This window comes from Sorex fumeus, unplaced genomic scaffold, assembly GCF_029834395.1.
Source record: "Sorex fumeus unplaced genomic scaffold, SorFum_2.1 ptg000015l, whole genome shotgun sequence".
Lineage (NCBI taxonomy): Eukaryota > Metazoa > Chordata > Mammalia > Eulipotyphla > Soricidae > Sorex > Sorex fumeus.
Genome location: NW_026606072.1, coordinates 12,940,827 through 12,968,360, shown reverse-complemented (window position 1 = coordinate 12,968,360; position 27,534 = coordinate 12,940,827). Strand labels below are relative to the sequence as shown.

Sequence of the window (27,534 nt, the reverse complement as noted above, 5' to 3'; positions counted from 1 at the left end):
GTCCCCAGAGCACCACCAGGTATGCTCCAGAAGGTCCCCGTGAGCTGACCCTCACATTGAACCCCTGACCAGGAATTTCCCAGAGCCCCCCCCCACATGATCTTTCACCCCCTCCCCCCCAAAAAGAGATTTGCCTTGGCAACTCAGGATTTGAAATTCGCCTCATCTTTCTTGCCCATAATAACTATTTAATAACTTCAAAGAAAATGAACGTGTCTCTCATGTCCCTCTAGCACAGACTTTTCTAGAAGCTTAAATTGTTCATCGTTTCTACATTCATTCTTTGCCTTATTACCCATAGGAAGGATAATGCCTACATAAGAAATTGTGTAGGCAGCAGCTGCAGTCCCCTCAACCTGTGTTTGAAGGTGTCTGTTTTCCTCCCCACATATTGAAGCTGCAGCTTGAACCTTTTGCACTTGACTTTCTCTTTACCTTTGATTCCCTTCCCCTTGCTCCAACATGAATACTTCATAGGCATTAGAAAGCCAGTAAGTAGCAATCCAGTCTCCAGATAAATGGTTTCGTTTACGGTTTGGCCCATGGGTCTCACATCAGGACCCAGTTTCTGAGGGCAGTATTCTGTTGTGCTAAAGGCCCCAGAGCTCCTGCTTGCAGAAGAACACCCCCATCTCCCCAAAGAGACTGTCACGGAGGCTCCCTGCCGAGGGCCTTGCATGCTCCCGGGAGCCAGCAGAAGCCACTGCAGTGCCCTGATGGTGGGGCCGTGGCACACTCCACAAACTGTAGTCAGAGCTGAGTGTGATGGACGGAATGTGAATGGTATATCAGGTGGTCTTTGTTTTTGGCAGGGTTTATTAACAATGCCAACAAACAGGAATCTATCCCTTTTTGTAGATTTTATTAATACATCAGGATAATAATAAGTGTCTTTTGATAAAAAGAACTGACTTTCCCAAAACACTTTACTTTTCTGGATTTCCCAGATTTTCTGTAATCAGTGCACTTTATTAATCATTAAAAATGGGGTTTAATCTATTTTTCCATCTACTTGCAAAAGTAAACATAAGGTATCTAAGATAAACTGAATATAATTTGACTTCTAATCAAGCCAGCTTCCATTTAATCATTGTGTGTGTATGTTTTATTTTGCTTTCCATGTGTTTATAGAACAGTCCTACGTTTTCATTTGAATATTAGTATTTTTCTCATTTTTTTAAACAAAATCTTTACTGCTCTCTTAGAGGTCACCATTGTTTTAAAGACCTGGTATTCCTTCTGTACCTTTCTTTGGATTTATGCATATTCACAAACATGATAAGTTAGGAGTTTATTAAAAATGCTTTCAATATTGGTATTGAGTATGAAATTGACATGCAGACCTAATTTTTGTTTTAAATCACATATACCAAGTTTCTTTTTTAAAAGTCTCTTGTAAGTTCTAAATTCTTATTTTTGATTTGTGTTAAATATAATAGCAAAGCCATTTTCAAATACTTGTGAAACTTAGACTTTGTGGGATCATTTTTGAGGACTTGAATAGGCTTTATTTGGGCAAGGCAGGAAGCCATTCTGGGGTGCTTGGGAATGCAGTGTCTGCCATTTGTCCTGTTGCCCATGATTAGGAATATTTTTGACTCAGCCATATAGAATAAGCCACTTTTTCAGTCACTGAAACATCACACTTCACCTCGTTAAACTTGGTAAAGCCACAGTTCTTGGATATGTGCACAGTGGCCAGGGAGCTTGAACTTGACCTGCCATAGGGCGTCAAGTCTCCTGCTCCTTACTTTGAAGTTCAGTGCAGATGAACATGGTAACTTGGCCGGTTTGGATAAACCCTGGCCGTCATGCACTGGGGCTTTCCAGAGGTACCCTGAGTGTACATTTGGATCCTAAGACCAGGGGCACCAGGAGGATAGATGTGAATGTTCACTTCAGAAGTCTGTTTTCAAGATCCCTTAGGGCAGTCGGTACAGTTCAAGCACTAGGCTGCATGCAGACAGTACCATGGAGGAGGCTCGATTGTAGCCAGCTGCACCCTGGGACCCACATGGAAGGAGTCCAGTTGACTTAATTGGCTACAGATGGAACCATGTTTTTGATGGGTAGGAATATATTCATTCTGCTCAGCAGAAAGCCTTCCTAGGTTCAAAAGGTCCTCAGATGTAGGGCCCTCTTTCCCATTTATAAGGCGTACAGCTGTCCTCCAGCCAGCAAGGAGTCTGGGCAGGGGCCATAATGGATACATCGGTATTTGTGCTTCGGATCATCTGTCACCCATTTACTTTGATATGTCTGCCATTCAAATACAGATATCTTAGTTGATCTGAAACCAAGCTGAAGTAACGTCTCTTCTCTGTTAAAGATTTGTCTAAAGCCTTTCCAGAACAGCTGAAATAGCTATTCTGAAATTTGGAGTGAGGATAATTATGTTTTGGTACTTGACTACCGCTGCCAATGTGACCTTGGCAAGTTGTTTTACTTATTGCAACTCTCAAACCTAGTGAGTTCTCAAACCTACTCTCTTCAATTCAGCTGTTCTCTGATTTTAATAATTGCCATTATGCCTGTTTTTCAGTGATAGGAAGATAAAACTTCTATTAATGAAGGAAGCACCAGATTTTACTTCTCACTTAGTGATACCTCTGAACAGTGAGGGTGATGAGGAAAGCACACATACAGACAGACAGTTCATTATTGAGGTTTTCAGTTGAGATGCACTAAGGTTTTGACCACAGTCATGGTGAGTGCAGGCAGAATTTGAACCATGTTATCCAGAGCTACTGAATAATCCCAGTAGCTGGGGTGAGAATGTCCTTTATTCCCCAAACATTTCTTTTCTCCGTCAGGTCCTGAAACTTGAACCCACTGCGGAGTGTATGCTTCTGCTCTTTTGTGATGTCCCAGCATCCACTATGCTGGAGACATCACACCAGTCATGGAACCTGCACAGGAGTCAGGAGGCAGCCTATAGGGCCAAGGTAAGTGCGCTGGTTTGTTTTGTAGCTATGTTGTGTGGCTTTGTGAAATGTTAAATATCTGAATTTATGCCCTTTGGGATATAAAGTGCTGTTTAATCATTATATCCCAAGAAGCATAATAGTTTTAATTGTGCAAAACCGCACAATATAGTTAAAAAATACAACCAAAAGCACAACCCTTATGCATCTCTTTTTAAAGGCTGATTGCATCTTCCTGAAAGGTTCCATGGCTGGTGTCACATCTCTTGCATAGTGTTTGTGAGAGCTGTTGACTCCACGGGGCAGCCCACCACAGCACCTTAAAAGTGGGGAGCAGTGCGTTTTCATGTGGTTTATTTTTGTGCCAAGTGCCTCTTTGAGTGTATTTGGCATGGAAACTAGACTTGACATTCTTTTTGCAGGATGCCTTTAACCTTAGCTTTGATGGCTGCAGAGTGTTTGTGTTTGATAAAGTGAGTGAGTGATGGCTCTTGGGCTGACTTGTCTCCTAGAATGTAGGACATGAGAGTGTTCACCCTCCATCCTTCTGCTTAGGGGGTGCAGGACAATGTGTGTGGGTGTGTTCATGAACATCTGGCCGCAGAATGGTATGACTGATTTATTCACATGTGAACAATAGCTGACACGGCTTTCTGAATTGTGGAAAAAACAGATTCATCGAACAGGCCACATCGGACAGTGTTCACCCGAGCCATTGAGGCATGCGATCTTCACTGGCAGGATAGCCACTTGCAGCACATTATCAGCAGTGACCTATACACCAACTACTGTTACCATGACGACACTGAAAACTCCCTCTTTGACTCCCGCGGGTGGCCCCTCTGGCATGGTAAGTGGCCAAACCGGAAAGACATTTCCATGACTTACTTCTTTGTTTAGTTTCTATAGCATTTTTGGAGTGGGAGGTAGAGAGTTGCGGGATTCAATGGGAGATGGATGAATGCTTGGCAATAGGAGCTGAATTTTTTTCATTCAAATCCAAGTTCAGAAATGGTTTCTTGTGTAATAGTATTAAGGGGGGTGGGGGAAGGCATCTTACTATTAAGTCCTATTTTTTTTATAGATGTACCTGACAATGGCAACTTTTCCTCCCCCCTTATCTCTTTCTTTTAGAACATGTTCCTACAGCCTGTGCGAGAGTTGATGCATTACGTTCTCATGGGTATCCCAGAGAAGCACTGAGACTAGCAATAGCTATTGTTAACACATTAAGACGACAACAACAGAAACAGTTGGAAATGTTCCGAACTCAAAAAAAAGGTGAATGTAAAGAAATTTGTTTCTGTTGGAATGGGATTCTTGGCAATGACCTCAGTAGGTTTTGTGCTCTTTGGGGGAGAACTGACTTTGAAAGAATAATGTTGATGGCTTTACTTCATAGCAGATCTGAGAGAATTCTTCTCTTACTTGAATGTTTTCAGAAGTAAGAGTAAGAAGTAAGAGTATTACTGAGGTTACTTTTTTTTTTTAAAGAATTTTTAGGTATTTAGTGTGATTTTCTAAGGAAAATGGATTATCTAAGATTTTAATATATTTTGTATACACTTACAAAATAAGATTACATGAAAATATGCTTACAAAATAAGATACATGGACTACTTCTGGGAGGTAGACCATGCCCATGGCTATTCTAGCAGTAAGTTGCCAGCTAGGAGATGTCAGACAATGACTTGACATCTCTGTGATGGACAATTCTCATCTGTATAATGGGGCTTAGTACAGGGCCTATCACTGAGCCTTGCTGAGATAAACTTGTTTATTCCTGTAAGGTACTCAGAGCAGAACCTGACATAATTTATAAATACTCTGAATCTTTATGTTTGTGATCATTTGTACTCGAGGACACATTTAATTAAAATGGCCGCAATAGGACTCTGCATTTTTCATATTCTATAAATAATATTTGATGAGCTGTCAACTGATCTTTGTTTTTTCTGAGTTTATTTATGGTTAAAGTTTTGAATATGTTTTATTTAATAACAATAATTAAAGATAATTATGTTACATAAAAGGTCTGATCAGAAAGAGGAATTTATGTGCGTTTGCTGGTTAACCCATGTACTCCAGTGCCTTCTATTAGTATAAATATTTTTGTTTCTTTGGTAGGTTTGTTTCATTTTCATTTAGAAATTTTCTTATTTAGAAAATTTAGTTTGGGAGTTTTGAGTTATTTTTGTTTTTAATTCTTTGATTATTTACACCCCTTAGGTATAGCTGAAAAAATATCAAAAGTTGTTGAAATGAGTGCTAGAATTTCTAATTTCCTATGTATTGGATTATTATAAATGTTAAATGGGCAAGATTAAGATAGGGTGAAAGAAAACTCTAAAGATATCATTTGAATCAAACAGATCTTATATGGGAAAGGAATTACTTATGCTTAATAATCATTCTTTGTCTAATTACCCCTTCGTTCATGTTGTCAGTGGTTACTAGATGTTTCTGCAAAATATATTGTTGCTGTTGAGCTGCTGGAAACTTTTTGTGAAATGTGCATTTTCCTCCTTTATAAACACCGTTCTGTACCCCCAAATTATTTGCCGTTGTAAAGTATAAAGGATAATAAACCTAAAAGAACGCGAAGCACTTTTTATACTACAAAGAAACAGCGTAAATTCATGATTGTCTAAAAAGCACATCATAAACTTTACTTTTAAAAAATCTTTGTTTTTAAATGTTTAACAAATGTACGGTATTTAAGGTAAAATATATAAAATACAGAGATACAATTGTTCATGCAAGTAAATTGGTACATGTAAAACTAGCCTCCTTTGGTTGTCTTTGAGGTCATTATATTTTGCAGGCAAGAAAAACCGTGCGTTTAAAACTACTCCTAAGTATATTTATATATCTATACCAACACCTTTCCCTTCTTGGGATGTTTGCCATGTTTTTTAAAGTAGATTTTTCATGGTTGTTAAATTCTAAGTCGCTATTGTTGTTCTTTGTTATTTGGCCAAGATTAGCAAGTTAAATGGCTTGTATATTTCAAATACAATTTGACCTGTTATGCCAGTTCCTGATTCTGATAAGACTTTACTGCTTTTGATTTTTCTCCCTTTTCTGGGTTGTAAAGAAGAAGTACTTGGTAAATTTTTATCCTGTTTCTGTCATTTGACAGTAGGCTAAATTTGCTATAAGCATAATACTTCCTTCACTGTACATTTGTATGTATTGTTTGGTTTTTTCCCCATACTGGTTATATATGTAAAAGTAACAGAAACCAAAAGCAAGGGCCTTTCCAAGAATGTGAGCTTGAACTTCTGTAACATTTAATGCAGCAGGCCAGGCCATGTTTTATTTTTATGTACTAGTAGCTTTGTATTTCAAAACCAGATAAGTTCTAAAGAAATACTATATTGGGTTTGAGAGAGAGGAGAAGGTTCAAGGTGCTTGCCCTACATGCAGCTGACCCTGGTTGGAATCACCAGCACCACATATGAGCCCCTGAGTGCCACCAGGAGTAAGCCCTGTGTGCACTGAAACAAAAGAAATGCTGGACTTAGTAATGTGATTTTTTAACTCTTTACATATATTTTTGTATCTCTTAGATTGTGCATGGATTTAATTTTACTTTTAGAATTATTTTGCTAACTACATGGATGTAAATGTTGCATTATTTACAGTGGAATAGATCTTAAAATATTTCCACCTTTTCCCTTTGTACTCTGTAATTTTAGAACTGAAAAGTAGCTGATGGTCTGTAAAGAAAATGAAAAAGGATTTTTTTTCATCCAAATTATATGTTATCTTTAGCCATGGTTCCCTGTGGCCATGGTCCTCCCAGAAAGCTTGCAGAACCACAATAAGGCGAATCTCCTAAGGTGATAGAGTGATTTGATTGTACTTATTTGGAACACCAAGTGACTCTGGCTGTGGCTGCCCGATAGTCTTCGATTTAGATGACCCCGTGAGCACTAACTTTGAGACCATCTACTTAAAACGTCACATAGATAGCCAGTGATAATTCTATTAAATGATAAAGAGCCTTTCCTTCTTCATCTTACACTTCTCTTTTCCTACACAGAGCTGCCCCATAAAAGCATCACATCTATAACCAACCTGGAGGGTTGGGTTGGACACCCCCTGGACCCTGTAGGCACTCTCTTTAGCAGCCTTATGGAAGCCTGCCGCATTGATGATGAGAGCTTCTCAGGGTTCTCAGATTTTGCAGGTAAAACCATTGACGTTCATCATGGGCTTTCCCCACCCCCACCCCCAACCTTAAATGATGTTTATCACTTTTTCTTCCCAGTTTGATTTTGTGAATTGATATTGCTAACAGCGCCTAGTAGGCTTGCGAAAAATAAGGAAATAAGTATGTTTATGCTTTTTTAGGAACACTTATACAAAAGGGGGGAAGTATGTCATCCATAGCTGGCAGTATGTCTTAGACATAGTTCTTCCAGGGGCCAGAGAGATACTACAGTGGATAAGGTGTTTGCCTTGCACACAGCCAACCAGGGTTCCATCCCTGGCACCCCATATAGTACCCAGAGTCCACCAGGAGTGATCCCAGAGTGCAGAGTCAGGAGTCAGCCCTGACCACCTCTGGCCAAAAAAAAGTATTATACTCAGCAGTTTTTTTTGTCTAAGATCGTATCTAAATGTGACTGTTTTCCAGTTTAAAGATATAAAATAAGTTGTAATCTTGTAGCATTTAGAACTAAAAACTTAATTTTATTGCTTTGTAATTAGTCTTTGCAGTAAAAGTGACTTGTCTGTTAAACATTTTAGTATACTTTAAGAGGAGTATGAAATGCCATTGAACTTTTGCAACACATTTTAAAGCCGTGTTTTGAGGGCCCAGGAATAAAAGTCAGATGTGAGTTCAATCCCTGGCACTGTACCACATGCTGAGCATAATCGTGGTGGCACTGGCAGTTTGATCCTCAGTGACCACATGAACTTTGCACGGTGCTCAGTGAGAGCCGAGCGTAAGCCAGCACCAAAACCAAGTGCACTGAAACAGCATCGGAAAGGAGTGGAAGAAGCAAGGTTTTGAGATTCGGATCTCTTGAGACTTAAGACACATCCCTAAAAGTGGCAGGTCTTTGGAAGGGAGGAAAGCTTGTCCCTTCACTGTTCCTGTGTTCCTATAAAGCTAAGGGCTTTAATATCTTGCCACCATCTCCTGTGATTTTCTTCATGGATCAGACTCTGCCAGAAGATGAGAACCACCACTGAATTCCCTTTCCATGGGTGGATGGTGGTTGAAAAATTCCTACAGGAATAAACCATAGACAGGATGAGTCTTAATCATTTCTTTTGGGATAGCTTTCAGATCTTGTAGATATCTTAGGTACTATATTTTCATACTGTAATAAAAGTATGGAAATTTTCTTATATTCCAGACTTAAAAAAAGAAAACTGGTAGCTGTTGGATTTGTCATTAATTTTACTTTTGTTTAGTTGAAAAAAAGGTCTTTGTTTTCTTTCTGAGATCAGTGGTTTTCTTTGGTGATTGATTTTTTAGTGAGTGAGAGAAATGCCTTCTGTAATACTTATTTCTTCCCCCTCCCCCCCGCAATATGCACATCTACTCACTCTCGGTTGCTTTTTTAAATCATGGAAAACATAAGAAACACGTTTGGGGGTCTTTTTGCAATTACATTATTAGAAGGGCACAGCAAAAGTAGTGTGTGAACTCTGATTTCTTTTGTGACATTTTACAGAGAATATGGGACAGTGCAAGTCTCTGGAATACCAGCATCTACCTGTGCACAAGTTCTTAGAAGAAGGAGAATCCTATTTAACGCTAGCTGTGGAAGTCGCCCTGATAGGCTTGGGACAACAGCGTATCATGCCTGATGGGCTCTACACACAAGAGAAAGTTTGCCGGAATGAAGAGCAACTCATTTCCAAGCTGCAGGAAATTGAATTGGATGAAACACTGGTGAAAATTTTTCGCAAGCAAGCAGTCTTCCTATTAGAAGGTAGTTTGAATAAAGAAGTTTTCCACTTGTTTAGCCAATTTTATTAAGGTGTGCTAAGCTTTATGTTGGGAGTACTCTTTGAATGCATTTTGTGTGCTAGTTCAGTCCTGATTGGTATGTTCCCTGAATGTCATAGGCATGGAAATTATCCAGAAGCTAGTGTTAGTTCATCATTAAAAGTACAGAGATTTAAAGTTGTGTCATTTGGCTTCAGTGGTCATATAGTTTAGCCTCTTAGGAAGGAACTGTTCAGTGCCATGGGGTTTGAAAAAGGATTGTTTTTATTTAAGACTGTGTTGTTCCTGAGTTAAATGCAGGTTTAATATTTGTGAGTTATGATTGCTAGTAGCCTTTTTAAATTAATGAATGGAATTGGTTGACATTACTGAATATGACATAATGCCTGAGTTTTATATGTCATTGACACTTGCTCACAAAAGTCTGATGCTGCAGAAGTAGAGTTCTACTGTGCTGATTATTTATAAGAATTCATTACCACAGGCTCACTGAATTTAAAGCTTCATAGGATCTCAAAGGGAAAGTAATTTGCCTTGTATCACTTAGCAAATTTGGGCTAAGATTTTGTCTCCCTGAAAATAATTAGTATCATAGCCTGATCTTTTACTCAAAATTCAGTGATATTTTACTGATAGAATTCCTTCTGTTGGGCCAGTGAGAGCACTCAGTGGTCAGGTGCAATGCTGTGCCTGTGGCTGGCCCTGGTGGTCCCACAGGCATTATTGCAATGTGAGCCAGAAGGCCCTGAGCATCCCAGGTAATTTCTGGCATCAGAGGGCCCAGGCAGCCTTGCATCCTTTGATACACTTTGGCCAATTGAGACTCTCAGGGAGATGCTCTGGGGCCTCCTAAATACAGCTTTGGGAGGTCCCCCCAAAAACGTTCTCTCTGAAGATGCATGTATTATCATGTAATTCTCTGTGAATGGTAGGCCCAAAGTATGTAATATTTTCAGAATTGTTACATATGGAGAAGGGATTTAGAGAAAATAAATATTTCAAAACCTCTTCTGTTTGTTTCAAGCTATAGTTCATTAAAAATATTTTCACCAAACATATTTATTTTTAAAATACATTTTAATGAAAAAGATTTCTAATTATATCCTTATCTGAAACACTCTCCTGAAGGTCCAACCCCCCCCCCCCCCCGCCCCCGGAAGATGAAAGTTTAATTTGGCAAGTTCCGAATAATCTTCTCTCATTACTGTGCTCTTTTCATTTTCTCCGATATAGTTCCTTTTGATGTAAGGAATTAGCTGCAAACTTTTTTATGTTGTTATTGCCTCTCTGAGCTAACTGACTTTTGAATTTGTGTTATGTTGAAGAGGGATAGAAGAGAATGGCTGCTTTTCAAAGTGGATCTTTCACCTGCTTATTATGTATCTTGTTACATGTCCTCAGATTTATCACTGATGATAAAGTTATTAGTTAACTTTGTCTTTGATTAGTCCACCCCTCCCTTCCATTAAACATTTCTATGAGAATTGGACCCCACTTCAGGAATCTGCCCAAAATAGTACTCCATGATTGAGCTGATTGCACTGGGACACCAAATTCTTCAGGCATTCGCACTCAGTGAACTCTTAGGACAAATGAATTTGCATACTTAGATATCTGAAAAAGAGGACTTCATCTCTTCTGGCCACAGCACTAGCATCTTGTTAAAGCACCACTGGAGAACTTAACATGCCAGATTTAAGTTTCACATTACTCGGTACCCTGGAGTTCAAGGATTGCTCTAGTTATTAACCCACACTTTTTTTTTTCCATACCCGGTGGTTACTCCTGGCTCTGTGCTCAGGGAACAATCCTAGTAGGCATCGGGGCACCATTTAGGGTGCTGGGGATCGAACCTAGGTCAGCTGCATGCAAGGCAAGTGCCTTACCCACTGTACTCTCTCTCTCTCTCTCCACTTTAGTTCTGGGTTGAATATATATATAATATATATAATACTTTAGTGAATATTTTATTTGTTTGGAAGTATTATAGAAAAGTATTGGGTATGCATCTTAGTTTTCCCTGCTTAGTACTAAAGAATAACTGGTTTTAGGGAAACATTGGAGTAGAAGGGAAATGAAGATGTACAATTTGCTGTCAATAACTCATAGGTAAAACAGAGTCAAGTGTCTGAGTCTACTCAGAATGCTGTTAACGAAAAAACGTGTATAGTGGCTTAATCAACAAACTTATTTCTCACTATTCTGGAGCTGAATACACCAATTCATTTCCTGGTGAGAGTCTTCTAATTCATAGATGGTTACCTTTTTCCTGTTTCTGCACACAGCAGAAAGAGAAAAGAGTTCTCTAATGTCTGCTTGTAAGGACATTGTCTTCATAATTTCTTCTTGTAATCCCATTGGATCCGTGCCCTCATTTAACATTTATTAGTTCCTTAAAGGCACTCTCTCCATATGCAGTCACCCTGGGAGTTGGGTATTCACTGTCTGTATTGGGGCAGGAAATACAATCACCGAGTTCACAATATAATTAATGCGGCTTATTGTATGTAGAACTACAGCACTCTTACCACCTTTTACATAATGCCAAATGACAAAAAACATTTTTAATGTCTTAAAAGATTAATAGAGAAAGAGATTAATAGATTTGGTAAAATGAGAAACCTCATAATGTATTTTGGTTGACTTATAAAAACAAATTGTAGTTTGCATGTTTTTCTCCATACAAACTCATAAACAACATTATAAAATATTAGCTACAAAATAAAGGTTTTATAATTACCTCTGTAATCTAGATGATATACTCCTACCCAAGTCCTTTTTTATGTAATTCTGTTTCTTGCCATTTTTTTCTGAACTACACTTTTTGCATTTGGAACTCTTGAGAATGAGAATGCATGAATGAGAATGTAGAATTATCTGGGGTGAAACTATGAACAGAATTTTCTCATAGAAAACAAATTATTGTGTTCTTTGAGTTGTGATGTCATGGCTGATAGTTTTAGAAATCATGAAACAGATTTAACTCAGAGGTGACATGGAAACTAATTTATTAAGCACTTGTAATTTACAGTAACTCAACCTCAAAGTACCTCAGCGGTTGAACTTAAACACTGTGGTTTCCTTTCTGAATTTATTTTTAAAGTATGTGTTACCCTTCTGGGCAGCATATAGAAAGGATGCTGACTTAGCTAGGGAAGTGAGCCCTACCCCTGTGCCTGTCAAAATTAACAAAGAAATGAATTCTGATAGTTTAAATATATTTTTGCCTTTAAAATTGGTCTTTTGGCACCCAGGGTGGTAGATGTCTGTTTACTTTCCTGATTATTTTTTCCTTTTCTTTTGCCCATGGTTAATAGCAAATATTTCGCAATCGTTTTTTGAGAATAAATTTTTTTTATTAGAAGCAGAAAGCAGAAATATTTGAGTTTTTTTCTATTGAGATTTGTTCAGAATTTCCTTCTGCTTATTTCCCTAAGATAGTACTCACTTTAAAAAAAAAAAAAAGCAAAAAACCCTGGCTTGCCTGTGACCCTAAAACTGTTGAGTTTAGAAGATGCTTCCAAATGTAAGCTTTAGAGTTGCCTGTGCATGTGAAATTCAGGATGCTTGTTTTTGGTACCTTGAAAGAGGATGTTTCTGCAATGATGTTTCAGAGGGCTCATTTCTCTGAAGCAGTCATACTGTGAAAAATGCTCTTCTCCTTAATTCTGTGATTCTCATTTTTGGTCTTGTGCAGTTGGGTATATTTATTCTTGAAAAAATGTACTGTCAGAAACTATACTCTCTAGATTCGTCTTTGACAAATAATTGTGTTCCTTTTTGTGTCACTTAGAATTAGCTTATGTATATTATAGGTTTATATTCAAAACCTAAAATGTATGTATAAGAAATGTTATTCATTTGTTTCTGAGGAACATAAAATGTGTATGCTCTCTTTCCACAGCTGGACCATATAGTGGTTTAGGCGAAATAATCCATCGGGAGAGTGTTCCAATGCACACCTTTGCCAAGTATCTCTTCACCTCTCTCCTACCTCATGATGCTGAATTGGCATACAAAATTGCACTGAGAGCAATGCGGTACGTAGGAAAGGCCCGGCTGGGTGGGGCAGTCACAGTCCCCAGGGCAGCAGCTGTTAACTGACCTCTCATTCATCCCTATTTCTAGCACGCAGTAGAAAAACTAAAGAAACTATGCTTTTTGAGTTGTGTTGGAAGTGGTTTGTTGGGTATTTTGGATGGTGGTGCTAGAGAGGGGGGGGCGGATTTGAGTTTTTTGGCAGTTTTGCGGTAAGGAGAGAGTCAGACCCTTCACTGCTGCCATCTCATCTCATTATAGCTTCCTCCTACCCTGAATTTGCTGGCACGTAGCGAGCATATGAAACAGTTTCCTCCATGCTGTAATTTCACATTCTGTCTGTAGAGTAGGAAGGCAACCCCCGCGTCACTGAGGCGTCTTCGTGCCCAGCTGGAATGAGATTGTGTCTGGGCAGGCATCATCAGGGGTTCCGCGAGCCATTCACTTGACTTCCATCCCCTCTTTGGTCCGGCCCGCTCAAGAATTAACAGAATGCACATCCTCTGCCACCGACCTATTTTCATTTTCTTTTTAAAAGTCATTTCAGCTCCCCAACTAATAAATTTTTTACCACAAGTATATTCTTGGTGAATGTTTTCTTGGCTTGGGGTTGGGATAGGGAGGTGACAGGTGGCAGTTTCTGAGTTGGGTGGGTTATCACTCCCCAAGCTGCTCCTCGGGATATTATTTTTAATCTCATACATATATAGCCTGTTAGACTTTAAGGGTCTAAAAGAATATCCACCATTAATTGGGGGCAGGGGGGTGCTATTTTATAAAAACACCAATAGTATTGTTTTGTCCATGCAAACTGACCTTTCTTAAAGCATGAGCTCTTTATTTTTAATTAAAATGCTCCTGTGTTTATGTTTCTAATGGAAAGTACAAGTTAGACCCCACTATAAAGAAATATCATGTACATACCGTAGAACTTGAGATGCTGGGGCCAGAGCCATAGTCCACTGGGCATTTGCTTTGCACGTGGTTGACCCAGGAATGATTCCTATGCACAGATCCAGGAGTAAACTGGGCTCTTCCATGTGTGCCCCTCACCCCCTCTGAAAAAATAAACTTTGAGGTACTAAAGAATATTTGAAGCCTATCTGTAATTGCTGTACTGTACTCAGGAACAAAGTCTTACCTAGATGAGTGTGCCATGTCCTTTGTTTCTCTCAAGACACCTCTTTCATAAGCAGTAATAAGAGGTGTGTATGTCTTTGGTTCGAGAGACAGAGCAGGAGTTCAGGTGCTTGGCTTGCACATGCTGGCCTAGGTTTCATCCTTGACCCCGGATATGGCCTGAGCACAGAGCTAAGAACAAGCCCTGGGCACAGCTGGCTGCTGCCCAAGACACACACCCCTCAAAAAAAAGTGTGAATTGTTTGTGTGTTTTGAGCCTCGATCCTTTAATTTGACCCCTTTTTTGGCACCTGAGATTTTATCAGCTACCAGATAAGCCTCAGAAATTCTTTTTTAAAGTAAAACTAACATAAATGAAAGTACCCCTGAGAAATTTCTACCACTTGTTTGTATTTTACAGCACAATTTTGTGACTTTCTTACCATTTTGGGAGTTGTCATATGAAGAAACATGTTCAGCTATATACTTCCTCAACTCCTAAGAAATGTATTCCCGTTTTAAAGGAAGGATGCTTTAATTGCTCTACTAAGCAATTACTGTGATGCCACAAGAGAGCCAGTGTAAGGGTAAAATAGCCTAGGCTTGCTCTGTGTTTCTGGCTTATTTTCCACTGTACACTACACTCAAAGTTCACTTCCCTTTGCTAAAGCAGTTTTCTTCATGGTGGATGCTAGCAGGGCACGGGCAAATTGTTTTCACCTCTTACTCTTGCCAGTACTACTGGGGCCGAAAGACTATTGTGGAAAGGAAGTTCTGTGAACTCATAGAGCATCCCAAGCAATAGGGAACAGGAAGGAAAAGAAACAGGTCATGTAGCTCATTTCTTAGCTCTGGAAAAGTAGGGCATGAGTGAAGGAAAGATATCTTGAGCTTCCCCGCCCCCCCATCTTTCCAGGAATATTGTCTAGTTTCCTCTACAGCAACTTTGGAAAGCTCTGACTGTGACCCAGAACTTGAGCTGTTTGAAGAAACAGTAGTAGCTCTGCCAGAATTCTTAATTGCCCACCTCGCACCCTTAAATGCTGACATGTTTGTCCCCAGATAAGAGGAAAAGAGAATGAGGCATTTGGCCTTCAGAGTGGTAACAGTGGTGCCCACAGGCCAGCAGCATACTCTCACCCTGCTGACTCCTCTGGGCTCCCAGCTCTTACTCCGAGGCCCTAGCAATATGTTCGCTTGAGTGAAGGTCAGTGTTTAGATGAGTAAAGTTGTTTTTTCCGACCATAGCTGCTTCTAATCTCTTTGGTGCTTGTACTTGGAAGAGATCATTAATCATGTGCTTTCTTAATAAATACTCCTTATTTTTTTAACGCATTTCAAAATCAGAGATTGAAATTAGGGTCTGAAGAGGTAGTACAGCAGGTGGGCACTTGCCTTACACTCAGCCAAACGCAGCACCCCATGTGGTCTCCTGAGCATTACCAGGAGTGATCCCAGAATGCAGAGTAGGAGTGTGGCCCAAAACCCCAGGGGGAAAAAAGAATGAAATCAGTATCGTACTGAATTTTCTGCAAAAAGATCAAGGGACTTGGATCATTTGCTTTCATGTCTCTGCAGCCTATTCTGACAATGAATTCCTAAAGTAATAATCAGGAACTAACTAGAGAAAATTTGACTATATGGAAAGGAAATACTTCTGTTTTAACTTCCTCTCTTATTTTGTGTTTAATAAAAGTTAAATTTTTCTCAGATCTTTTGATCCCTGAGTACTATAATCTCGGTTTTAAATGCTCGTTTCAGAATCAGTTTCTGTTAATTTTTAGTTTTTAATGATGATAGACTACAAAAACTTTAAAGCAGGTAAAGTCAAGACTAGAGTTTCAAATTTTTTCATTTTAATAAGTCTTTCCTTGGAGTTTTGCAATTTTCTGAATGATGGTGAAGAAAGGAAAGCTCATCTATTTTGGTAATGGGTAATTAGCGAGGTGGTTTTGGCATCCAGAATCGGAGCATAGCTGGACCAGCTCTTTCTGCACTTGGAGCCGAATGATTTCTCCCAGCATCTACCCACTTTTCTGGCTTCTGGCCAGTCCCTGTAGCCAAAGTGATGGACAAGTAAAGCCACCTGCTTTGTCTTCTCATTACAGGTTACTAGTATTGGAATCTACTGCTCCAACGGGAGACCTCACCCGCCCACACCACATTGCATCAGTTGTTCCCAACCGATACCCTCGCTGGTTCACTCTAAGCCACATAGAATCCCAGCAGTGTGAACTGGCATCCACCATGTTAACTGCAGCCAAAGGTACTGGATTAACCTGGGCCTCTCTCGTTATTTTATTAGTTTGGTTTTGTTGGTCTTATTGCCACTGTTTAAATTTATTTAAGGGTCTTGTTTTCTATCAGATTCTCAATAGTTGTGTTGCTCTCGGGTTGTAAGGGATCCTATAGGTGTTAGCTTAAGAGGCAAAACAGGTGCTACTCATGTGAGCCTCAAAGTTTTCTCACTTAACTGTACCATTAAACTTGGTGCTGGCAGAGTTCAGATTTCAGTTCTCGTGCCATGTAAGCAGTGGTTGGAAATGCAGAAGCAGATTAAAAAATTAAGTTTTCGTTCTCCCTGAAGTAGTCGACCAAAAATACATTAGTAGGAAGTAGGAAAGCTCTTTCTAGCTTGTGTTGCTTCTGGTTCGTAAGTGCTTTTAGTCATTAAGGGTGTGTCTCAGTGTATCCTTTTGTAAAGCCAAGATTATTTATATAGACATTGCAATAATTATGGGACACACTTAGTTGTAACATCTGTGCCATCTGTGAACATTTCAGTTAAATTAACTGGTGTTTTGTGTTTCCTTTTTTTCCCCTCCCTGTGTGTGTGTGTGCGTGTGCATGTGTGTGTGTGCGCGTGTGTGGCTGTATGAAATTTTTGTTTTCCTCTGTTTTGATTTGGTTTGGTTTGGTTCTCCCTTGTTCATTGCAGGCGATGTTCGGAGACTCGAGACAGTATTAGAATCCATCCAGAAAAACATTCACTCCTCATCCCACATCTTCAAGCTTGCCCAAGATGCATTTAAAATAGCAACTCTCATGGACAGTTTGCCAGACATCACTCTTTTGAAAGTGTCTCTGGAGCTGGGCCTGCAGGTACATGACTGGTGGGCTTTCCTTGGGGAACCAAGGAATGCTAAATAAAGGCACCATCTTAGGGTTGTTTTTATTTGTTGCTTTGGATTTTTTTAGTGCAGGTAAATGGTCTTTGGAGCACAAATCTGTTAGAGCCCAGGAGAGCACTGTGCTTCAGAGCTATGGTCATTCCCATCTGAACCAGACTGCTGCCTCAGATGCAGGGACTGTACGTTTAGAAGCTCTAGGTGTGTCTTTCAATAAAAAATTATTTTCTGATTTACAGCCTTGATAACTGTTTCTCCTTTACTGAATGGAGAATTATTGCTGGTAAAAGACTTCGGTAAAACTCTCCTGTATAATAAAGGTTCCATTGTTTGCATTAATTTTTTAGAGGAAGTATGAATTTTTTATTGATGTTTGCATTTTCCTAATGAATGGGTAGTTCTGGCTCCTATTTCTAACCCTGAGAAAATTATAAGAGAAGACTTACTTAACCAGGTGTAATCTTTGGCTTTGAGAATGCAGACCTGCTTCCATAATCAACGAGAGCACTTTTAGTTAGTACAGGTAGACCTTCGTTTTCCTTATTATTTCTGAAATGATTACTGTATAGACCAAGAACTGAAAGTTGTTTCCTTTTTTAGGAAATCTCTATCAATATAAAAAGCAGTGAAAGAAATTGTTGTTGTTTTTTATTACCTGTAGTATGGTTATTAGAGGTCTTTCATGAGATGATTAATCCGGTATTTTCAGTTCTAGATTGTCCTTACAGCTATTGCTACAGTTTTAAAAGCTGGTTGATTTGATGCACATTGATGGTGATGGAAGTGTTTATGTTCATAGACCAAAATCATAAGCATAAATTAAGCTGTGGCACTGTCCTCCCGTTGTTCATCGATTTGCTCGAGTGGGCACCAGTAACATCTCCATTGTGAGACTTGTTACTGTTTCTGGCATACCGACTACGCCACGGGGAGCTTGCTAGGCTCTGCCGTGCGGGTGGGATACTCTCAGAAGCTTGCTGGGCTCCCCGAGAGGGTAATTAAAGCTACTATTAAAAAATACTTGCAGAAAAATTGGATACAGAAAACCATACATCTGTGCAGTATGATAGAAGCAGGGAGTGGAGGAGATTTTATTTTAGTTAAGCTATACATGACATTTTAGAAATTTCTTTAAAATATTTTGTTACCATTTACCTCTTAAGTGATGCTGCAGAAAGAACCATTGATACAGACTTCTTGGTTATTTGGAATTCTGACTGGTAGACTTACTGTGCAGATTACATAGAACTTGTTCCCTGCTTCATTATGTCTAGGATCCAGGGATGAATCCCACATGGCCTTTCCAAGACTTTAGGAGTATAATGTCCCTAGATGTTCTGAATATAAATAAGGTGGATAATTTTATCTTGGAAATGTTCACTTGAGAGTGAAAAACAAAATTAGCCCACTAATGATGCCAAAGATGATTTTGGAGCTATTGTCATGAATGTGAGAAAACGGAGGGATAACCAAGTAATTGCTTTAAGTCCTCCTTTCTTGATTTTCTTTAATATCAGAGAAAACATGCCCACTTTGGTTTCATGTTAGCGATAATAGTGATGTAATAATGGTCTATTGCTAATCAAGAGAGAGCGCTGTTAAAATGCTTATAGACCCTCAAAGAAATAAAATGCCCTGTTGTTGCTGCTGCTGCTGCTGTTATTGTGTTGTGTTTGGAGGCCATACCCAAGTTCACTGAGAACAGGGCGTACTCCCGACTGAGGAGTATCCCCTGGCAGTGCTGGGAAAACAATGTGCTGAAAGATGCCAGGGATTGAACCTGGGTTGGCAGCATGCAAGTCAAGCACCATACCTCCTGTACTACTTCTCCAGCCCCGAAGAAAATGCCTTTACCATGATTAAAATCAAACTCAGAAAAAGTGTCAGGTGTCTAGGACCATAATAGATTAGCATCTGGAACTATCCTGCCCCGCCCTCTTATTTTGCCAATGAGGAAAGTGATCGAGTGCCATGACTGGGCATGGTGCAGCTGCCCAGTGGCTCCGGACTTGCCTCCTGCCCCCAGAATGGGGTATTGCCAGCCAGAGGAGCTAGGGGAAAGTCAGAATTCATGATGCAGTTTTGTGCGATGTGATGGCTTTCCATTCGCCTGGCAGTAGTGGTCAAGGCCGATAGTTTATTCCTTGCAGTGTGTTCTTGGCTTTTCCCGCTGACTGACAATCGTCATCCCAAACCTCGTGTTGCCTTGTCTTTGTAGGTCATGCGGATGACACTGTCAACGTTAAACTGGCGGCGGCGAGAGATGGTGAGGTGGCTGGTAACCTGCGCTACTGAAGTGGGTACGTGACCTTGGGCGCGGAGCTTTCCCACAGGCCTGGTGATGGAGTGACATGTATGAATTGTCATTTGGAAACTTAAGAACGTTTCCACTTGTTTTCCTCGAGACTTCCGCCCCTTCTTAACCTATAGGATTCCTTTCCCCACACGCCCCCCCTCAGTTAGTACATGTATGTCCCTTCAATTAATACATGTATGTCCTTTGCTGCTCTTCCAGGCTGTGCCTTTGTGCTTTACCTAAACTCTGCTTTCAAATGGACTGAGTCACTGAGTAAAGACTTCTTATTTGCTTGTTCTTTCACTCTCCAGCTGCCTTTACTAGTAACCTTTTGTGAGAAGCAAGTTTGCCGTTGTATATTAAAGGGTTCCAGAACGAACCTTTCTTTGTATTTTGTTTCCGTTTGTTTGCATTGCTGGGAATCAAACCCAGGGCTGCACACATGAAAGGCAAGAGCTCTGCTGCTCGCCACATCCCAGGCCCTCAAAATCACCTTTGAAAGTACCCTGGGACTGGCTTAGAGACTCAATCTGCCTTAAAGAAAAGAATTTAAAAAATTACCTAATTGCATTGTGCTTTTTTTCCTTTGTCCTCTGAGGGTATATGTCATGCTGTGCAGCTGAGAAATTACCACTAAGGCACTTTGGGCAAGCTCACAGTTGGGTGAGAATTTGTTGTTTGGCCCTAGGAAGAGCCCCTAGTTACCCCATTAATTGCAGTTTATGAGACCCATCAGCAGCCAGTCAGTACTAAATAAAACTAAGGTCCCAGCAGGAATGTCAGCACAGGCAGAAGAGGGGCTATTTAAAACAATACTGGCTAAACGTGCTTTCCTCCCATTTGCGTCAGAAAAGGATTCACAATTCTTGATGAAAAGACATTGCTACCTCACAGTTTAGATACTGACAAAGCAAATAATCACTTTTCTTGTTAATTTCTCTTACTAATGTGTAATGGTTTGTGATTTTGGTAAAAGGAGACATTGGTTTCAGCATTAAAAGTTATGTATAGAATATTGAAGTGCAGTTCTAGTAAGGCAGTACAGAGGTAATGCCAGTTCAAGAACTGCCACACAGCTCGTCTGCCCCTCATCAAGATTAAACGCCTCATTTCTCTTCCAGCTTAAGTTCTTTCTTGTTTAGCTCTTCACATTTAGGACTTCCTACGACTGAGGCACACTGCATTTGTGCACTTAAAATGGTTAACTTAAAGACCTCTTCAGCCATATCCAACATCCAAGTCTGCTGCTCTTGACTTTTTTTTTTCCCCTCTTGATTACGGGACACATTTCCTTGCTGCTTTGTGTGACTTAATCCCTTACTATTGTGTGTGCTTCGAAATTGCACAAACATGGCACATTAAAACTTCATTTTGGTGGGGGTTGTAGTTTTCCCAGGTTTTTCTGGTTTGTTTTTGGTTTTTGGTGGAATGGGTCACACCTGCCAATGCTCAGGGCTTATTCCTGATGGACTTCGGGCAACATGTGATGCCAAGGATCAAACCCATATTAGCCATGTGCAAGGCAAATGCCCTACCAGCTGTGCTGTCGCTCCACCCCTACCTTGGGTTTTATGATGGATAACATTAACACGAGGCCCCAGTGAACTCAACACGTTAGCAAACAGCCATTGTCTGCAAAGGCAAGGGGCACAGTGCAAATACCAGCTACCTAGAGGATTGGCTCTTTATCACAGGAAGTTCATGTTCCTTCCAGGCATTTCACTGAATAACAATCTATAATAATCATATTCTGAAAGGTCACTCCCAGGCACATTCACTTACAGGATTTTCTGGCATAGCTTGGGTCCTGTGATGGTTAACAGTGTTAAGTGTTGATGCTGAAAGAGGAAGAAAGCAGGACCTCTTGGGAGCATCCTTCACTGTAATGAGACTCTGTTCCTTACAGGTGTTTATGCCTTGGATAGCATCATGCAAAGCTGGTTCACCCTCTTCACGCCCACAGAGGCCACGAGCATAGTTGCCACTACCGTGATGTCCAACAGCACCATTGTTCGCCTGCACCTGGACTGCCACCAGCAGGAAAAACTGGCTAGCAGTGCCCGGACACTCGCCTTGCAGTGCGCCATGAAGGACCCTCAGAACTGTGCCCTGTCTGCGCTGACCCTGTGTGAAAAGGATCACATAGCTTTCGAGACAGCCTACCAAATTGTCCTCGACGCTGCTACAACTGGCATGAGCTACACCCAGCTCTTCACAATCGCACGGTACATGGAGCATCGCGGGTATCCCATGAGGGCCTACAAGCTGGCCACCCTGGCCATGACCCATCTCAACCTGAGCTACAATCAGGACACACACCCTGCCATTAATGACGTTTTGTGGGCCTGTGCGCTTAGCCACTCCCTTGGCAAAAATGAGCTTGCAGCTATAATACCTCTGGTGGTCAAGAGTGTCAAGTGTGCCACGGTACTGTCGGACATTTTGCGCAGGTGCACCCTGACTACCCCTGGCATGGTGGGACTTCACGGCAGGAGGAACTCTGGCAAGCTCATGTCACTGGACAAAGCCCCCTTGCGGCAACTCCTGGATGCCACGATCGGGGCCTACATCAATACAACGCACTCACGGCTCACACACATCAGTCCTCGACACTATAGTGAGTTTATAGAGTTCCTCAGCAAGGCCCGAGAGACCTTCTTAATGGCGCATGATGGACATATTCAGTTTACACAATTTATCGACAACCTGAAACAAATCTACAAAGGCAAAAAGAAACTGATGATGTTGGTTCGGGAGAGGTTTGGTTGATAGAACTTGTATGAATGGGACGGCGGGGCGGGAATGGGAGGGATGGTTTGTTTTTACTTGAGCCTGCCTTTGTACCCTTTTTAACTTAAAGAACAGAGCCACACCGGTATTATATGTGTATAGTTATATTGCGTTTGCAGACTAAATTGTCATGTTGTGAAAGTTTGTGTGTTTTCTTTTCCCTTTTTTTCCTTTCCTTTTATAATTTTTTTTTTAATTCTTTTGTATGAGAGAGAGGTTAAAAAGGTTTGGTTTACACTGAGTCTATGTTGTCAAGTGGCAAAAGTCCACATAGCTCTCCTGTTTTCTGTATACGTTCACAGCCTCAAAAAAAATAATAATTGAAATGGCTTTAAAAACCAAACAAAACACCTCCATCCTGTGATAAGTACCTCGAATGGATTCAGCTTTACTCCTTTGTATCTCATCTTTACATTTTCAGCATATTTAAACAAACCAACAAAATGAAATACTAATAGTTAAAAGGCTGACCCACGTGGCTTTGCAGTGCTGTTCGTCCAGAAGCATGGCACACAATGCTTGTGCATGTGGAAACTTAGCGACTGTCAACATACATTCTCAGGGATTTATCAAAAAAATTAAAAAAAGAATGAGAGCATTTATTGTACTGTATATATATTATAGTATATGTCTGAATATTGAAAATATAACATTAACTAATTTATAAAAAATATTCTATGTAATGCAAAATACTTGAAGCTGCAGTAGCTTGGTTTTAAACAAAAACAAAAAACTGAGAGAAAAATCTATCAGAAGGACAAAAAGTGCGCCTTGCTTCAGGTTGGCTCAGGCAGTGAACTTCCTGCGGGGCATCTATGCAGAGCCACCTTTTGGATCGCATGGTTGGACTGAGATCTATTGGGAGAAATGATATATGTATATATATGTATACAGCCTATGTGTACACATATATATGTATATGCACAGACACGACACACACACACACACACAAAACACACCAACAACCACACATGCTTGTAACAGGCACTAGAATAAAGAGGAACAACAAAATACACAGCCAGAGCAGCAAGCCTTAGCATTAAGAATATACAGTGTGCCGGATCTGGGGTCCGTGCCTCCTAGCCTAGGAATCTTAAAAGAAATATCCTTTTGACACAAAACACAAAATGTTTTCCAAAACAATTGACATATGATACATTACGCCTTTGCAGTGAGCTAATAATAAGCTAACCTTTGTGCACAAATAACATTATATATATTATATATCTATTCTGCATAGGTATTTGACTTTGTGCAGGACAGAAAGTTGTGTAGGTATGACTGTTCTACTTTTCAGTTTTCTTTCTTTTTTTTTTAAATATATTTTATTTTCTCTAGAATTACTCAAAACAAAAGCAGCCTTCTATCTTGCCTTGTCTTAATGCTTTAAAATAACCAAACTGGAGATCTAACTACCAAACTGTTCATTATATTATTAAATACCAACTTTGGTTACAGTATAGTGTCTTTACTTTAGCTGATGGTTCTGTAACCTTGTGCTTTTTAAAGCAATTTTTATGTTTTGGTGCAAAAGTTGTCCAGTGTCTCTTGTTCCCTTCATTAGAGAACATGCTAGAGGTATGTTTGTAGGTATTTTTGTTTAGAAGAACTATTTCATGCGCTCCATTTTATTTATTATAATAGGTAAAAAGAAAAAAAAAGGTTGTACTTCATCACCCATGTAAACATGCTCATGAAGTTGAAAGTAATTAAGATTTGATACACTGATATCAATTTATTTATGTAACTAAATCACTGTTTTATAAACTTGTTAATGATCAACAATTTTTGTTTTGATTAAAATTAGTTTTTTGAAAGTTGATTCTGCCTCCTTTATGGTGTATATCTTACTACACTTGAATATGGTGATATCGATCTGGGTGTTGCTGCATCTACAAATGTTTCAGATTAATGCATCCAATAAGTTTTTATGTACCATTTTCTATACCCTGGAGATACACTGGTGGAGAAAAAAGAACAACAGACATTGAAGCCTACTCTCTGCTTAGCGGAAAAGGCAGACATAAGTCAGATCGGCAGAAAGATAAAATATGAGACAGTATAGCCCATATTTCTTCAGTTTGTACGCTTGGTCATTTTCCCTAATTAATAAACTCTTACTTAGGATGCTCGGTACTTGACATATTTAATAAATGCTAAGTTTGTGAGAAGTTTTGTGTATGTGTGGTTTAAAAGGAAATTACATCACTAGAAAGGAATGTTACATCTGCGTTATATTAGCGTCTTGCATCTCATCCCCATCAAAGATCTGTAAAGAAATTATACTAAAACAGAGTACATGGTTTAAAGAAACCATAATTCGGGGCCAGTGTAATGGTAGAGTGGGTAGGGCTTTTGCCTTGTAATCTGCTGAACCAGGTTCAATCCCTGGCATCCCATATAGTCCATGCTTCCAGGAGTAATTCCTGAGTGCAGAACCAGGAGTCACCCTTGAGAACCACTGGGTGTGACCCCCTAAAACTTAGCATCTTCACCATTCTTAAGCATATAGTTCAGTAGTGCTGTGCAGATTTACACTGTTGTGAAATCTCTTTGGATCTTCTTCACCCAACTTCTTCAATGGATATATAATGATTATATCTATTAAAGCACGGCAAAGCCTGGCAAGCAACCCGTGACATATTTGATATGCCAAAAACAAGTCCCACAATGGAGATGTTACTGGTGCCCGCTCAAGCAAATCGACGAACAGTGGGAGGACAGTGCTACAGTGCATATCCTTTAAACAACAATCGACCTGGCTCTGCCTCCCTCCACACACTGGTAACCACAGATCTACTTTCTGTTTCTGTGACTTTGATAACTTTAGAAGCCACTTATCAGGGAGATTAAACAACATTTGTCCTTTTGCTATTGACTTAAATGTCCCCAGAGATCATCCATATTGTAGGATGGGAGACGGTTCCCATCTTTTGAGAAGCTGCAGGCTCTCCCCCTGCATGTAGCTCTGACATGTCGTTTACATGCAGCTAGCTGATGGATATCTAGGTTGCTCCTACCTCTTAGCTGTTGTGATAATGTTGCTTTGAATGTGGGTGTGCAATTACTTCTCATTACCATTTTGTCAATCCATATGGATATTTACCCAGAAGACATGTTGGCAAGCAAGTTGTTTTTTATTTTAAGGTCTGATTTTTGAAATATTTGAACCCTTAAAATATTTCTATACTTTGACATGCAGGGTTATTAGTAGAGTCCAGTTGTCACGGCTATAGGTGGAAGTTAAATCTCACTAGTGCCAAGTAGAAGTAAAAATCAAAGCTAAAATGTTAGGAGCAGGTTCTGTACTTGCTTTGAGGGCCACACACAACCATATTCGAGCTACTCCTGGCTCTGCACTCACAAATTACTCCTGGCACTGCTTAGGGACCATATGAACTGCTGGGGATCAAACCCAGGTCTTGCCGTGTGCTCTGCACTTGGACCCCACTACCAGCTACCTCCCTGCTGTACTATCTGCAGCAAGTTCTTAAAGTTGGGGTTTTACTGTTTGAAAGTTGATGCGGCAAAAGGGCAAATGTAAATTTACCCGGGCTCATTAAGACTAAGACACTGGGACATCCCAAAGAAGCAGATTCCAAAAAAGTGCAGAAGAGAAGCATAGAAGGAAGGAGAAAGGTAACTTGTAGCAGTTAAGATTTTGGAATCTTAACTGATGGAAAGTTCCTCTGTGCTCGGTGACCATCTTTACAGAGGAATCCTCTAGTACTCATAGACCTTTAGAGTAAACGTGGAGACTGGGATCATAGACTAACTTTGATGATTTTCCTGTCCCATTTAGTAAACATTCTGTTTTTTCCTGTTATTTTTATTTTAGTCGTTGTGAATTACAAAGTTACTCTGGATTGGGCTTCAGGCATACAATATTTCAACACCAGTCCCTTCGCCATTGTCCAGTTCCTTATAGCAATGCCCCTTTTGCCTCCCACCCACCAGGTCATCTTCTATGAAGGGGCTCTGTTTTATAACTTTTCATGCTGTGGTTTACAGAACTGTTACTGGCAGGGTTTCACGCATGGCATTTGACTACCTTCAGCCCTCCTCCTCCCAGTTGAATACTTCTCTTACCGTGGTCGACCCTTTGCTGTCCTATCCCCCAACCTCCCAATGGCAAGTTTCCTACTAAGTGCCATCTCTCACGTTCTTTCTTTCCATTATCTTTGGGCATTCATTATTCCACTTTTTTTTTTTATGTATTACGTATGCAAGATGTCATTCTGTGTCATTCTCCCTCTGACTATTCTTCACTCAGCATGACTGACACCCATCCATCCCCATAGCAGCACATGCATTATTTTATCTTTTCTTATGGCTTAGTAATCGTCCATTGTGCATAGTTTCTTTATCCAGTCATCGTGGATTGTTCCCAGACTTTGGCTGTTGTAGATAGTGCTGCAAGGAACATAGAGGGGCAAATGTCTTTTTTCCATTGTTTGGGGGCCCTTGGGGTATATTTCAAGAAGGGGAATTGCTGACACTACCTTTGGACCAAATAAATGGTAGCTCGATTTCTAGTTTTTTGAGGAATGTCCATTCTGTTTTTTACAAAGGCTGGACAAGTTGACACTCCCACCAGCAGTGAATGAGGGTTTCTTTTTCTCCCCATCAAAACCAGCAATGGTGGTTCTTGCTCTTTTTGATGTGTGCCATATCTCTGTGATGTGAGGTAGTGTTTTGATTTGCATTTTCCTGGTTGGTGATGTGAAGAGCATTTTTTATACCTTTTGGCTATTTGTCTTTGAGGGGTTTCTGTACATCTCATCTTTTGATGCAGTTGGATGTTTGTGGGTTTTTCAAACATACAGTTCTATCAGTGTTCTAAATATGCTGGATATTAAAGTAACCCTTTATGGAGTTTGATGGGCAAACTCATTGGTTATGTCTGTCATCAGGTACACAAATGACCACTTGATACGTACATGTTTTCATATTTTCCAATGGACCAATCGTTTAGAAGTCCTAAGATTGTTGAAATAAGAAGTGATAAGCATGAATGATCAAAGGCAGTGAATTTATTTCTAATTGAGGCTTGGTCTATAGAAATCTAAATTTCACTACTCTTAGTTTGTGACTTCATTTAGGAATAGAGACTAATTTCAGAAGGGAAATTAATGTTTTGTGACTTTCAAGTAGTGAGTTGAATGAAAACTATTATCCCATATCACTGATCATATTTAATAGTATAGTAGCAAAGACAACAGCTTTAAGTATTAGAACATGTGTCGCAGCTATTTAAGAATTAAA

The 27,534-nt window shown here is 40.0% G+C and overlaps 1 protein-coding gene and 1 pseudogene across 1 annotated transcript in view; one reads left to right on the top strand and one right to left on the bottom strand.

Moving 5' to 3' along the window:
- The window catches only part of ZSWIM6 (zinc finger SWIM-type containing 6), a 198,285-nt gene extending 174,194 nt beyond the window's left edge, over positions 1 to 24,091 (top strand). Inside the window, exons 6-14 of the mRNA XM_056112056.1 lie at positions 3,598 to 3,774; positions 4,059 to 4,205; positions 6,973 to 7,119; positions 8,621 to 8,881; positions 12,803 to 12,938; positions 16,164 to 16,321; positions 16,994 to 17,157; positions 19,402 to 19,483; positions 21,386 to 24,091. Of these exons, the coding sequence (XP_055968031.1) occupies positions 3,598 to 3,774; positions 4,059 to 4,205; positions 6,973 to 7,119; positions 8,621 to 8,881; positions 12,803 to 12,938; positions 16,164 to 16,321; positions 16,994 to 17,157; positions 19,402 to 19,483; positions 21,386 to 22,248 (2,135 nt within the window). The 3' untranslated portion in view covers positions 22,249 to 24,091. The remainder of the gene's footprint in view (positions 1 to 3,597; positions 3,775 to 4,058; positions 4,206 to 6,972; positions 7,120 to 8,620; positions 8,882 to 12,802; positions 12,939 to 16,163; positions 16,322 to 16,993; positions 17,158 to 19,401; positions 19,484 to 21,385) is intronic.
- On the bottom strand, positions 1,905 to 2,048 carry LOC130021481 (uncharacterized; annotated as a pseudogene).
- Positions 24,092 to 27,534: the final 3,443 nt, after the last annotated feature.